General features: G+C 31.0%; 1 protein-coding gene across 1 annotated transcript in view; it reads left to right on the forward strand.

The window, feature by feature from the left end:
• LOC123656405 (RING-box protein 2) overlaps positions 1-14,929 on the forward strand; it is a 39,910-nt gene extending 24,981 nt beyond the window's left edge. The window contains exon 2 of the mRNA XM_045592098.1: positions 14,695-14,929. Within this exon, the coding sequence (XP_045448054.1) occupies positions 14,695-14,876 (182 nt within the window). The 3' untranslated portion in view covers positions 14,877-14,929. The remainder of the gene's footprint in view (positions 1-14,694) is intronic.
• Positions 14,930-16,902: the final 1,973 nt, after the last annotated feature.

The following is a 16,902-nucleotide window of genomic DNA, read 5'->3' on the forward strand; positions in this document are numbered from 1 at the left end:
ATAGTAAAGGTGTTTATACGTAAATTTTTAGTCACGGGTCGTAAAAATTAAATATATCATACAATATATATATATATATATATATATATATATATATATATCGGCTGTTACTTATAATTAAGACATTTACTTGTCCGTTTTAGGAATAGATGACCGTATGACCGTATACCGTATAAATTACACTTTTTATTTTATGGTTTAATTTTTAATAATAATTGTGTTTGCTAGTAAACAAAAAAACTGACTTTAATTACATCGACAAGTAATACAACGTAGGTAGACGAAAAAAACTAACAAACGCACTAGTTGTCACTAAATGATTTTCGAAGGTATCATGGAATATCTCTTTACCAACGAAAAAAAGAATTACAAAATCGGTTCATAAACCATGAAATTAGCGAAATCACATCAAAAAAATATATACATATATAATTCGACCGAATTGAGAAATCTCCTCCTTTTTTGAAGTCGGTAAAAATTTAATTATTAAGATTTTTTTTAGAGTAATGACAGCTGGATAGATAAATGATTTCGTTTTCTTTTCACCAGCAGGTGCTCTGGAGTTATTTAAAAAGTATCTACACTACTCTACTTTGATGTACTATTAACGCAATCCTAATTTATTTAATTTACTAGCGACCCGCTCCGGCTTCGCACGGGTATAAAATATAATTATAGCCTATATCATTCACTGAAAAAATGATTAAAATCGATCCAGTAATTTTGATTTATTCATTACTGCCCGTGGCCCGCTCGCGTTAACTTTAGAGTAAAAGCCGGCCGGGACCGCCGCAAACGCTACGTACCGCAGTTTTTAAATCTGTAATATCTTCGAAAATATTCATTTAAATCATATGCTGTAAAGGGACATATAGATCTATATTAAATCAACAATGTATTTAAGGTATTTAATTAGACAAGGATTAATGCTGTATTGGTTAAAATCGTTTTGAAAATTAGCCATTATTTGTCGTAAAAAGTAAATGACAAAAAAATGTTATTGTGGGATATCCATAAGAGATAGACATACACCATAGCGGAGTTTTCTGTAGACCTTTTTAATGTGTACAATAGTTAGTACATAATTTTGATAAATCTCGTAGGGTTCAGGCTGCGTTTGCAATTTAAGCGAAAAAAATAATAATTATTTACGACATAACATTAGAAAAACTCAAAAATAACAGTATTTCTCCACTATTTAATGGATGTTATTATACATATAAACCTTCCTCTTGAATCAATCTATCTATTAAAAAGAACCGCATCAAAATCCGTTGCGTGGTTTTAAAGATTTAAGCGTACATACATGTGCAGGGACAGAGAGAGAGCGACTTTGTTTTATACTACGAGTATGTAGTGATTATTTAAATACTTAGATTTTTGTATAATTGTATAATACTTTACCTACTTTTAACGTTTTAAATCTTTAGTAGTTCTTATAGAAGTGCCATGCCTTACTTGACCTACCTATATAATTAAAGACATTGAACGTTGAACGAAGTGACAAAAATTACTCAATCAAATACCACGAAAATAGTGTGATCATTACATAAGGTTAAACACAGTGTTTGTTATAAAAAGTCGTCTTACATAAGAATTTATGAAAAATGAGGTAAAATTGTTCGTGATTCGAGGTATAAAATCTTGTGAATAATCTTTATTATATTTTTATGTCCGGGTCCTTTATTAAACTGCTAAGTGCTAACAAATGATACAATGTTAAATTTGTTTATCTTTAATTTATGAATATTTCGTGTTTGAACATTTACGAGAAAAAAAAATAACAAAATAAAATGTGTTATGTCTTACGGTGTGTTACGGTGTTGTCTGTGGGGTAATACTATAGATATTGAGACTGTAGGTATATTGAGACTATAGGCTATGGAAATTTTTAATGAGGTAGGACACACTAGGAATTTTTCCTGCTCAAAATACGGAGCAGCCCTACTGAGCTATTACCTCACCTCATTACCTTACAGAAGATCACAGCTAAATAATACTGTCTTCAATTGTTGTGTTCCTTTTGGTGAGTAAGGTGACCAGAACTCCTTGGGGAAATTGGTGGTAGAGTCGGCAACGCTTTTGCAATGCTTCTGGTGTTGCATCTCGTCTATAAGCTACGGTAATCGCTTACCATCAGGTGAGCCGAACGCTTGTTTGCCGACCTAGTTTTTTAAAAGAAACAACTGTATTTTGCAAAAAGGAGAGAGAGTAGAGTCTCCTCTCCGTGCGGAATGTTTTTCATAAGATAGACATTTATTATGTATATTCACAAGAAAATTGATTGCTAAGATATAAATAGTAATAATGGCAATATAAACACGAGAAGGAATAACAAAATTGTAATTAGTAAGTTTCCAACTACGCAAATTTAACGTCTCCTCTTTGGGTTATGGTATTCGCATGTAACACGTGGTTCAATAAGTCCCGAGACTAAGTACTAAAAAAAGGTCTTTTTTATAAAATTAATTTTTATTCATCAACATAGTCTCCTCCAAGAGCGATACAGTCCCTCCAACGCTTTTCTAACTTTTCTATCCCATGTGTGTAGAACGATTTGTCTTAGGCTTCAAAATAAGCCTCCGTTGCTGCGATAACTTCACTATTTGAGTCAAATTTCTTACCCTGAAGCATTTTTTTGAGGTCTGCAAACAGCCAGTAATCGCTGGGAGCCAAATCTGGCGAATAAGGGGGATGAAGAAGCAATTCGAAGCCCAATTTGTTAATTTTGGCCATCGTTCTCACGGACTTGTAACAAGGCGCGTTGTCCTGGTGAAACATCACTTTCTTTTTGTTCATGTGAGGCCGTTTATCCGCAATTTCGTACTTCAATCACTCCAATAAGCACATGTAATAGTCACTATTTATATTTTGCCCCTTTTTAAGGTATTCGATGAAAAGTATTCCATGCGCATCCCAAAATATAGACGCCATAACCTTACCGGCCGATTTCTGAGTCTTTGGACGCTTCGGGCGGCTTTCACCAGCCGCTCTCCACTCCGCTGCCTGCCGATTGGATTCCGGAGTGAAATGGTATATCCAGGTTTCATCCATTGTTACATACCGACGTAAAAAATCATTTTTATTATGATTCATCAGCGCCAAACATCGCTCTGAATCATTGATACGTTGTTCCTTTTGATTAGTTGTAAGCAAACGCGGCACCCACTTAGAAAAAAGCTTTTTCATGGCCAAATTTTTATGTAAAATAGTGAAAACACTACCAGCTGAAATCTTCACTATCTCGGCTATCTCTCGCACTTTTACCTTCCGATCTTCCAATACGATTTTGAGGACTTGGTTAATATTTTGTTGAGTCACTGCTTCATTTGGACGACCTGAGCGTTCCCCATCATTGGTGTCCATGCGACCGCGTTTGAAGTCGGCATACCACCGACAAATGGTTGCTTTAGAGGGAGCTGATCCTACATAACATTTTATAAGCCATTGCTGTGCTTCAACGGTATTTTTTCCCATTAAAAAACAATGTTTTATCAACACGCGAAACTCGTTTTTTTCCATTGTATCGAAATTACAACCGTAGCGTCACTTAAATGTTTCAAAATCAATAATTTTATTGTTCCATTTTTAAAAATTTGACACATATTCTTGTATTGATAGCCAGTACTTTTTAAAAATCAAAAGAGTTTTTAATATATGCGCCATTTCCAGGTTAGTCTCAGGACTTATTGAACAATCTAGTATAATAAGAAGATCCCACAAACGATTTTTTAATTGTCTCAACTCTCAACAGAAGTTTAAAGTGCTTATTGAAAAGAAATTAATAGATGAAGCTTATTATTCGGTTCACGATTACATAGATGATAAAGATTAGTGGACTTAGTAACGCTGTATTTCATGCAAGATATCACTAATTTTGTACTAAAACACAATTTATATATTATTTTTAAAAGAGTAATTGCGGAATTTCTTGTCGATTCTTCTCTACAGAATCTAAATTCCGAATCGGTGGTAGCTTCTCTTTTAAAATAAATAATTAATACATAAAAAATTTTGTATTATAAAATGACGAATAAAGCTATTTTAATTTCTATTTTTAACAATTATTTCATTATGAAAACGTTTCTGGTTTCCCTTCTCAACGTAAGAACGTTTGACACGAATGCAGTTAGGTTATTTCTGACGTGTTATTTCTGGAAGTTGCAGTCTGCTGCACCTTTCCTCGTGGTTTTAACGACTGGTTTTAAATTTTCGAGATATTTCTATACATTTTGTTTGAAGTTATTAAAACCGAATATACATTTTGAGTTTATTGCATTGAAACGAACAAAAACTCAACAAATCAAACATTTAAAAAAAAATATTTTTACCAAAATATTGAATTGATCTGAGAACTGATTTATAAAAAAAAAAAAAAAAACTAGACTGAAATTTGTACGCCTCTACCATAAAGAAAGAAAGAAAATTTGTTTATTGGCTATAAATTTAACAACGTTAACAATTAAAAAAAAAGTATAACATAATATTAACAATAATATAAGAATACAATCTAAAAAGAGATAGAGGACACAAAGATAGGAAAAAAGAAAAGGTCAATCTGTACTCTGCCTCAGCATTGTTTGTGGTAGTAAACGTTTGCTGAGATAACGCTGTCTGTTTGAACCTGAAACAAAAACGTTAAACATCAGTTCTGGCGAAAGACGTCAACGTACTAATTAATGCTTCTACTTTTTATCTAGACAATAAGTAGCGAGTAGCTAATAAGTAGTGATTTTCATTATATTTTTAAACAAGGAATTCACATTGTGACAACTAATCTAACGTAATCAACGCGGAAGTAGTTTCGTTTCTATTTCATTAACAAGAAAATAAAGTTCAACCGATTTTTATGACACTGTAAATAAGAGAATGACTTGTAAGATAAGGAAGGATAAGAGTAAATTAATCGTAAAAACGGTAATTCGTTGTCGATACTGGAGGTTTCCTCGTAGTTTCACCTGAGTTGAATTTTATTTTGATTTGGTAGTTTTATGTTTATCGAGTACAAATGAAAAAGCTTTCCTTTCTATAGGTATACAGTACGGAATAATCTTAGATATTTAAGTATTGTGTTTTTCACGTGGACTCACGTAAAGAAACTAGTTTGAATAACATTATAAAAGTTTTTTTTGCTCTGGTTTAACTGTTGACTGGCAGGTCCGATGTGAATATTAGGTATAAAATAGGATAAAGTATGCTTCCCTGTGGAACTCCTGGCTTTATTTCGAACAATTCTAAGCAGTCACTGTTGAATTTAATTTCAAAGCATCTAAGCATTATAAAAGTAATAAACAAGTAAAGGTAAAATCCATCGATAGTACCATGGTTTCAGTTTACATATGATTTTCACACGTTTCCACAACACACACACACACACACACACAAAGGCTGCAAACGTAAATACTTACGCGCATACATAGTAATACACGAGAAATTTCCAGAATCAAAACTTAAAAGATTAAGGGTTTATTAATGTCTAGAAAGAAATTATGTATATTAATATATAAAAAAAAATCGAGATCGTATTTTTTTCGTGTTGATAAAAAATAAGACACACAATTTGTGAAAATCAAGTTTTGTCATAAGTTTAAACTTTAGACGTTTAGACGTACGTTAGCGTAGACTACTTTCAGTCCTGTCAATTATTTTTACAATAATTTGGAGTGTGGCAATACGAATATGAGTTCCTGATTGTTTCTAAATAACCTAAACCTATATAAGTAAAAATTAATTTCCGAAACATATGTAGGTACCTACGGGCATAACTTCCGAACAGTTATACCGGATTGGATAATTCTTTCTTTTTGTGTTTGTTATAATTAGGACAATGTAAAAAAATATATAAAAGTAAAATAAATAAATAAAAAAAATAAAATAAAAAAAACGATTTTGTCCCGAAAAAAGTTTAGTGGTACAAACTTCGCCGTGTCATTTACTAAGAGATGAAATTTGATCTCTTTGACTCTGTTATTCTAAACCCAAAATTCCACAATACGAACCATGCTCAATAAAAAAAATATTACCAATAATTTATTATTATATAGTTTTATTATTATTAATTAATTAATTATATAATACTATTAATAAGATTTGCATAATCAATTTATTATCTATGAATAATCATAATTATTAAAATTAATAAACGAATAAATAATCGTTACCATTAAATAATTTAAGGTTTTTTTTTTAGTTTGCTAATGGTAACAAGATATAGTTATGTATTTTCATCGAACCATTTTTAATATTATATTTTTTTTTACATATCTAATAATTCGTATATATTATGGTCACGATAAGAAATATAATAATAAAGAGCATTCATTTTCTTTTACAGTTTATATTTACAGTTTGTACATAGGTAGGCGAGATGAGTTTATGAGACGCGTGAGTCTTATTAAATAAAATACTTAGAACTGGACTAGCAATCAAAATGATTTAATTAGTATGTATGTGAAATAAAATAAATAATATGTGTATTTTGTATTCGACGATAAAAAAATAAAATAATATGATACGTCTTGCAAATTTTGGAAGAAATTTCTTGGCGTATATTTACTGATACTCAGTGGACGCCATCTAATAATGTAATGTGTCTACATTCTATATGCCCAAGTGTCAATCCTGTAAATACAGTGTAAGTTTTACTTTTTAATTACTTCAAGGTAATATTTCCATTGAAATATTTTTTATACATACAATAAAATATACAATGTAAATTGACAATGCAACTTCTTTCTGAATCAAGTTTAAATTATAAAAAAGTAAATATTACATTTTTACATTGCAAATCAATCAGTCTTAAAGCTAATTTGTTATAACTGTAAAGGTTCTTGTAATTGTGTGCGTGCAAGTGGCATACATAAATGATACACACATACTTTGAAATATGGATGCACTCAGGTTTTAATGGAAAAGTACTGGAAGAAATGTGCACAAACCGACAGTGTAACGAAGCTACAGAAGTGTCGAACAGTTTTGATTTTAACAAGAACGAGACATATTAATATTTTTGGAACGAAGTTCCTTACGGCAGGCTTGACATTTGGCTGGGCGACCAAACTGAAAAAAATGTGATACTAAAACCGTAAGAAAAATATATAACGGAAGTGACGTAATATCAGTCATGCGACTGTATAATATGACGTTTGTAAAACTAAAATATTACTAGTAAACTTTTTTTTAAATGATTTATGTAATTTTATACTGTCGACATAAATAAATAAAGACACATGTTTTTTTATTTCACCTAATAGTTTGAATTATTATTATTATTATTTTGTTTGATTTATTTTATTAAATTTCCTAACTACTTTTATGTAATTAATTAAAAACCAATCAACAAAATTAAAAAAAAAATCATGAACTAGAAAATATATATAAAATTCAAGATTTTTTTTTCAAATTGTGTTGCATCTATACTATCCGAAGGAACTTTGTTCCTACCTGGTGTCCCATGACACTATATAAATTTTTTTACATAATTTTTTAAAAGTTATTGATTCAGCCCTGTCACTGTTGAGCATAGGCCTTTTTCTATGTAGGAGAAGGATTGTAGCTTAATCCACCACGCTGCTCCACTGTTGGTTGGCGGATATATTGTCGGTGATAGCTTAACGTGCTCTCCGAGGCGAGGTGGGAGGCCCACAACCGGAAGAAAATATTTGTAAAAATCCATGCCGAGCGAGAATCGAATCCGCTAAAATCGATCGTGCTCAGGCTTGCACACGGCACACGGACTACTACATCAGAACATTGTTAAAAGTTATACTGTAAACAAATCATGAAAAAGTTTGGTCAGTGAAATAATTTATCTGTATTGGCCAATTGATTTACTGAAATTTATCAAAAATTTTCATAATCCATGCTTATAAATAAAAATGAATCGCTATAAGTATTGCTAAGCGCAAAACTTGATAATAGCTGGACCGATACTTCGTAGAAGATTCTTATTGAAAGTTGAAGAAAATTGCGTAGAATATGAAAGATTTTCAGACACTATCTTTTGTGTCAGCTAGCGTTTGAATAAAATATGTTTACAGCGGTAATTTTATTTTACTTTACTTGTTTATGGGTTTAATTTAACGTAGTGAACATGTTTATATTTTCAGTAAATGTTTGATACCACTGCCACACCCGCACACACCGTCACACAACCATAAAATTTTAATATGGACGCAACACACACTGGTGCTCCTTGTGTAAGCACATAAGTGCATGTGTGAAAGTATAAATCTTGGTTCCTTATACGTTTAATTTACTTGTACAAAATTGTATCGGTGTGAGTGTAATATATGTAAGAGCAATATCAACTGTTAATATTTTCTTTTTACAAACTGCATAAATTAAAAAAAAAATGATATTCATAGTATATCAGTCATATGCATGAATCTTCTTATCGTAGATAAACATTCCCATAAAAATAAATATTTTGTGTGTACGTCCCGTTACCCTCCATATGACTTTGTCTAAAAAATATACTAGTAAAGACCAGTATCATTTATTTCCATTGTTAATATTTGTGATCAATCACCTTGTATTTATTTAGGTGCCACAGTGCGTCGACTTTTATGTTTACTGAAACTGGTGATAAGCAGTCCTTTATAACGTCGGATAAATTATACAAAGTATAATCAAAGTAAAAAAATAGGTACAGACCAATAACACGCCCCTATTTAAAAGTCAGTTATAAAGAAGGAGCCTATGAATATAGACTTCATATGATGATATGATGATGAGCTAAGCCCTACTCACCAGATTCCCACCTATGGCCCCATACGCAAAACCACACGTCTCAAGGACCGCGCTAATATACGACAACAAGAAAAAAAGAGCAATTACGCCACCAAAATAAATCAGTAACATTATATATGTTACATTATGTACATACATAGTATTATTGAAGTTCTTAGGCTAATTTGTGTTTTTTTTTAATATTTGTTATGCTACTAAAGTAGTTCCATAAACACATACCTAATTATGATCTGACTATGTTGTTAATACAGCTCTTTAGTGCTAGTTAATAAATCGAAAGTGATACAATATTGTTGCAGCCGGCACTGAAGATATTAAACCTTAATTACTTTCCTGTAATATAAAGTACGAAATAAAATAGAATTTATACTATTAATAACGGCCTCAACTTTACGAAGCCGAGCGGACCAAGGCCCGTTCTTGTATTGGTACATCCTAACGTAAGCTGATAGAAAATGCTTTGACATTAAGTATACCTACTCGTAATAGGCATATTATAACTATGGCGTAAATAATCGCGTTTAATAAAGTATGGCGTAATTCATCTTACACAAAATGTTTTTATTGTTTTTTTTTTCTGTATTATTTTTAACCGATTTCAAAAAAGAATGAGGCTACTCAATTCGACCGTATATATATATTATATATATATAATTTTTATCTATGTTCGGGGATAACTTCGTCGTTTATGAACCGATTTTGATAATTCTTTTTTGTTGTAAAGGAAATATCTTAAGTGTACCATGATAAGGAAACTAGGATCCGATGATGGGATCCCAGAAAAATCGAAGGAAACCCTCAAAAATCCGCATAACTTTTTACTTGGTGTACCGATTTTGATGATTTTTAATTTAATCGAACGCCGATGTTTATCATGTGGTCACATTTAAATTTCATCGAGATCTGATTACAACTTTTGGAGTAATCTTTGATAATGCGTATTTACTTGACTATTTTTTCGTCTACCTATGTTGTATTACTTGTCGATGTAATTGAAGTCGGTTTTTTTTTTCGTTTGCCAGCAATATTTATATATAAATATTGTTGTATACGCTTAGTTTTGTTGTTGCTTTGTTGTATACGTTTAGACGATAATATATATATATATATATATATATATATATATATATATATATATATATATATATATATATTTTAATTTAGTACTTAAAAATTACAATTAATATACACGTTTAAAGGTTTCTAATAAATAAAACACAATCTAATGTTGTTTAAAGAGTAAACGCGCCATTACATAGTATAGGTACATATTTGCTTATTCACGTCTTTTGTGTTTGATAATAATAATAGCTTCAATAAACTTTAATTTTTTGCTATAAAGTAAAAACTAATAAGTATGCTTTAAATGTACGTTTATTCGACAAGATATATTATTCTTTTTACAGTACATAAGTAAGTTTTTTAAAGTGAAATAAGTAGTAAGCTTCCAATTGGATCAAGACAACACGGACGATTTCTCCAATGTAGAAGATAGTAAGATATTTTTTTGAAAATTAAATTATAGAGCAATGCAGTACCTACGTTATTGTTATATTTATCACATGGCGTTATGAAATGTGACAAAAACAGAAGACATTTTAACGTATAACAATGATTTTTAAATAAAAGTATGAGAATCAAAGGGAAGGGTTATTTACATTATAAATTTAACCAATCGCATTATTTATTATTCTCTCAAAATTTTTATATTTTTGTAACTATACGTTAGTTACACATTGAAATAATATAAAAAATATGTAACTTTCTGCAAGAAAATACCACAAAAACATCTGTTGACCGACCGCTTAACCACCATTGTGAGACGACGGTAAACAAAGGAATTATTCTTCTTTGCCTGTCATGCTATTTTACGTATTTCCACAAAAATTATCGATATTTTAGCGAGTAATTTTATCAATAAAAATCTTTAGATTTATTATAATTATTCCGTATCTGTTCCGTTATAGGTATGTGTAATAAACAAAATTACCTCGTTTTGGGATTGTACATTAATTAATTATTTTAATTAGATATTTATGACGGCTTGAATATTGTCAATCTTTCAATATTATTAGTAATGTCAGTAATGAAAAAGAATTGAAATATATATTGGTTGTCAAATATTTATGCGTGCGTTCAGAAATTTATTTTGTTTAAACTAAGGAAAATATATCAATCTACTTAAATATACAACAAATGAACAAATGACTTAATCAATTTTTTTTTAAATCGATTGATCTCACTGCATCATTCCAGTTTATTCTTTCAATCCAGTCAATTATAAATTATATAAATATTTACGTCGCAACATTGTAAGACATGTTTTATATACCGTAATCTGTACTAAACTATACTAATATTATAAACCTGACAATTGGTTTGTTTGTTTGTCTAAACGCACTAATCTCAGGAACTAGTGGTTCGAATTGAAAAATTCCTCTGATTTGGATAGCCCATTTAAAGAGGAAGGCTATACCTAACTTCACCTTTAAAACGAAGAAAGAAGGCTATTTTTTCCTCAAATCAACGCAGGTGACAGCTAGTAACTAATAATCTTCTAAAATTAAGGTACATTATTAAATGTCACCGTATACTTTTGTTATTATAATACTTAGGGCATGAAGAATTGAAACTGATGACTGAGTACATTGCATTATAAAAAGGAACAAGAATTTATCGTGTGTTCCTCGAAGTTCGACAAACAAGAGAAATCCACTCCCTGAACGTTCATTGACATTTAATTAAGAGAATAAATTGATGCTGAGAAATTATTTTACATGAAACCATAGTACGTACATGTGCCTATGCTTACTAAAAGCGAAAATTTAAATGGTTTTAATAAATATATGCTGCGATTATATAAATGTAGGCCTATTGACCTATAATCTTATATATTACTAGCTGACCCAGCAAACGTTGTTTTGCCATATATGTTATTAACCCCCTTAATCCCTCCACCTTATAACTTAGGTGTATGAAAAATAAATGTTGACCGATTCTCAGACCTACCTGATATGCACATATAATTTCATAAAAATCGGTCCAGCCGTTTCGGAGGAGTATTGTAACTAACGTTGTGACAATACGAGAATTGTATACATAATATACTAGCTGACCCGGCAAACGTTGTCCTACCCGGAAAATAGCTACCAGATTTGATAGCTTACATACCGATAGCAGCGACTCCTATCGTGTCCGATTGAGACAAAATCTACCCTGACTCCCCAATTGGACCAAATTACAGATGCTTACAAAATTTGATGAAAATTGGTTCAGTAGTTTCGGAGTTACATACCGATAGCAGCGCCACCTACCGGGTCCAATTGAAATAAAAACTACCCTATCTCCCAAGTTGACCAAATTACAGATGCCTACAAAATTTAATAAAAATTGGTTCAGTAGTTTCGGAGTTACATACATTTAAAATTTTCATTGTTAATGCCTACCCCCGCAATAGTTATTGGGGATGATTTGTCATAAAATCCGAAGTTGATAGGAGCTATAGTTTAATAAAGGGAATTTTCCATCGCTAACCCCCTATTGTGGATGGAATTTTTTAAAATTCGTTCTTAGCTGACCTCTACTCGGCGAAAGAAATATTCCTACCAAATTTCAAGTATCTAAGCTTTATGGTTCCAGAGATATCGTGAGGAGTCAATATTATATATATATATAAACTCCATCAAAAAATAAAAGTCTTACTTTGTAAACAAATATAGCGGAATGGGTAACCATGGACTACTATAGTGCTGTGATGTATGTTGGTAAATGTCGATGTCGGTAATTTTTATATACAAATAGTTTTTTGATAAACTGAACGATATAAGACTAGCAACATTAGCAGGGTGCAGCCTGCATGCGTGTTTCAAATTAGATTTCCAAAAGTACTGTTCGGTATTTGAGGTTACTCTGCGTTGTGACAAATTTTACTCTTGTGTTGTGACAGCCTTTTCATGCATCACCAATTCGTTCGTGTTGTAATTAATATCTAATTAAAATATTTTCTACTTAGAAACTAATGAAAGTACGGGGAAATGTTAATCAATATTTAAAGTCTATTTGTATTAGGGACACATTGCCTTAGCTGGGACTCCACACTATCCTGTAACAAACTCATTTAAAAAAAAAGTATTTGAAAGTAAGACTTTTGAAAAAAAGTATTTGAAATTTGATGACAAAGAAAGAAAGAAAAGTTATTTATTGGCCTCATTATAAACAATTACATCCTGCATAGTAAAACAAAGTAATAAATTAAAAGAAAAGAAACAGAAAAACGAATACAGCGGCAAGATTAGAAATTTAAAAACATAAAACAAGTTCAAGAAGGCCAACCAGGTCTCTGCCTCAGCATTGCTTAGCAGCAAATGTTTACTGCTAAGGCACTGTTCTTCTGTTAGAGCCTGCATTGGTGACATCAGACATCAAAGCCACAAGAGCACAGTGAACTTAAGTATATTAAAAAAAAGTTAAAAATCTAATTATCCAGTAGCTATTTTTCGTCAGGTTTACATAATAGGACTTTTATTTTTAGATGGAGTTTATATAGATTTATTTATTCATAAGCCCTTTTCACAAAAAATAAGAAATGAAATTTAAGAAATAAGTAACGTACATCAAATAAATACTATACGTATTATCAGTAAAATGCTAATTTTTGTAACCATGTGCATAATTTTATTAAAAAGATCAATTTCAGTTTTATATAAATAGCTCGACAGCGGCATTGTCCTCACATATGTTTCGTATCCTCCTAACAGAAATAACTATTAACGATGCTGGTACAATTAAATGTCGCTCTCAATCAAAGGTCGCCCTCAGGCCCTTGTATCCGTTTACTTTCTTTGGCAAAGACCGGGTGGTAAATATGTGTACATAATTTGTACGGGGTACATAATTATTTAATTATCGCGACTTCACTTACTTGGAAAAGTAATCCGACAGTACAGGTTTTTATTATGCAACATTTTTAGTTGGGGTGCAGAATTAAAACTGATATAGTTATGAAAATTTTGTGTAAATATTGTTAAGCGTATTTTTACACAAGCTTTCCAAAATCCAATATACACATTTTTAGTTATGTCTTACAATTACATAATTATTATAATCGGGACATTTAAGTATATTATAGTAATCATAATTAAAACAGATTATTTTGTAAATAAAATTGGACGTAGTTTCGAAATTGAAGAAAACAGATTATAATAAGTATTTTAATCGTATATAATAAGTAATTAATATAAGTGCTTAATACGCAGTTGTAAAAGTATGAGAAATACTTAAAACATTTACGATAATTTATGTCAAAACAATACTTTATAATTGTAAAACACACGTAAACCTCTTATTTACGTATTTAAGTTGCATTTATGCATCACTAATATTGTTTAGTTATTAAATAATGCGTTATGCATCTTTAAACGATATAGTGATGTTTTCTGAATTATTAATAGTTTTTTATGTGGTATTGTATAATCTACTTGTCTTTACATAATACGCAGTATCTTTGTACCAATCTTGCATCACGTATTGTACTAAGGAAGTGGAAACTTTACAAACGGAAACGTTTTCTATCGTATCTAATGATATCATACAATTACATTATATTATCAGCGTTTCGTCAACTATTGAGATGCAAATTGCAAATATTAACTGAACTGCTTTTATATATACATATGTAAGAGCAGTTAAACAGTTCGTTTTCTTATATGATAAACAGCTTCTATATAAATACATGTTGTAGTTTAAATTTTGTTTTCTTAAATTATCTCTTTTTAGTTAAATGTTATATGTCTTTGCAAATATCTAATCGAATCAAAACATACATTATGTAAGATCACTAAGAAAATCCGTTTGTGTATCCGTTAAATGATAGAATAATAATGAATTCTTTACAACAAATATATATTTATTAAAAGTTAAAGTGTTAAACTATATTTTTCACAGACGCCTGTCTGAGATGTCAGGGTGAGAGCAAAAAGGACTCCTACGGCAAGCAAGACTGCGTGGTTGTGTGGGGAGAGTGTAACCACAGCTTTCATTTCTGCTGTATGTCGCTCTGGGTGAAGCAGAATAACCGTTGCCCACTGTGTCAGCAAGAGTGGTCAATCCAGCGGATGGGCAAGTAAAATTCGGAAGCAGAAGTAATCTCCTATATAAATAAACAAGCTTATTAAGAAAATTACACTTTGTAAATATTTTTTGTGATACAAACATAATTATCAATAAATTCCAATTTATTTAAAAATATCTTTTATTTATGTTAAATTTAACAGTTACAAATCCCAATAATATCTTTTGTCTTATATAACTCTTAAATGTCCTACTGTCCCTTGAAGCTGTGAAAACATCAAACTTCTAAACCAATGCAATCAAAAGATGCAGCCGTTTATGCTGCAAATTTTCGACATTTGCAAGGGCATCAAAACCTACAGGGTATTTCCCGTGGACTCAGAATCTTGAAATTTGGTACGAAGCAATGTCTTATAGCACAGATAAAGGAAAAATTGCGAAAAGCATAAATTTTTAGGTACATCATATAATAAAAATATTTTTAATAATTTTGTTTGTACGGAACCCTCGGTGGGCGAATCCGACTCGCATTTGGCCCGTTTTTTTATATCCTTCAGAAACAGAACTTCATTGACGTGATCTATCAATAGCTAAATAGTACTCAATAAAATTAACAAAGTTAGCCTAAAAACCGAGTATTAACCAATAATGCTGAATTTTTTATTGTTTTTAGTTTTTTATTTATTTTTGGTCAAATGAGAATTATAAAATGTAGATCAGGGTCCTTCTTCAGATAAATAATAATATGAGTTTGTACTGGGATACATATCACCATATGATCATGAATTTGCTATTTTGAATGAGTAGCCAAGTGGCTGGATGCGATATATTAGGACGATGGTACTAACGTCATCTATAATTTGTATTGATCATACATCAGCATTTTAGTCACCCTGAGCAGCATCTGCAATTGTAGCAAAACTCGCCTCTTCACTTTGAGAAAATTTGTCCACAATCTGGGGGCACGGTAGTGCCCCCGCCAAGACGAGCCAAAAAAAAAAAAAACGAAAAGCACTACCTATCTTTTCTCGAAGCGCTTCGTCGTTTTTTTGAACCCTCATAACTTGGGTTCGGATTATACTAGATAAACAAAATTCTCGGGATGTGATGTCAATAGTGAACTTATTAACTATATAAAGTTTCAATTGCATAGCTCTTATACTTTAGATTTTATTGATATCTAAAAAACCCCGATTTCGTCACTCACTGATGATCATCAAAATTCTTAGAGTACTTCCTGAAGTCCCAGAAAGCTGAAATTTGGTATGTAGGCTAGTATTAGTACACAAACAACAAAAAAAAAATCTAAAACTTGGAACTTTTACCCCCCAACCCCTTAAACTAGGGGATGGAAGTTTGTATGAGACTTCCGCAAATTTTGATGTTAGAGGTCTGAAAATTGATATAGGGACTCCTTGTTACTCCTTGTTATAAATAATGATAATAAAATACATAAAAAATAAAAATCGGTTATTAAATAAATATTGACTTTAGTAGTATTAAAGCACAACAGGCAGCTATAGTCGAATATAATCGCCTAAAAGCCAAGTATCGCCCTGATCTATCGCTTATTATAAACAGTAAACCAATAAAGAAAAAAGGCAAAGATAGAGAGTGATCTATGAAACAAGGCACCTCTGATTTGCAAGAAATACACCCCAAAAAAGAAAGAAAATGAACAAAATAACAAAATATTGTCATAAGCAACTTACAAAAAGAAGTGAAATCCCAACAAAAACATTTTCATGTAAAATGTTGCCAAGACGAGATCATATGGCTCGCACTGTCAAAAACCCACGCCACCGCCACGTGGGCGTAAGGTGAAAAATTTATTCACTGTTTATTACTTTTCTGTTATACAATAGTTCTATTAAAGAAAAAATAAAAAGAAGAAGAATAATTAATATATAATACAAATAAAAATAAAAAGAGAAAATATATATCATCAAAATATATGTCATCTATAACATCGGCAGCCGGTAGTAACGAAACGGCCAAGCTACATATTTTGACTAAGATGTAGAGTTTTTGAAGTTAGAGCTTGTAGAGTAAGGGCGTGTAGAGTTAGAAGCTTGGCTCTAC

This window comes from Melitaea cinxia, chromosome 1 (assembly GCF_905220565.1).
Source record: "Melitaea cinxia chromosome 1, ilMelCinx1.1, whole genome shotgun sequence".
NCBI classification, from domain to species: domain Eukaryota; kingdom Metazoa; phylum Arthropoda; class Insecta; order Lepidoptera; family Nymphalidae; genus Melitaea; species Melitaea cinxia.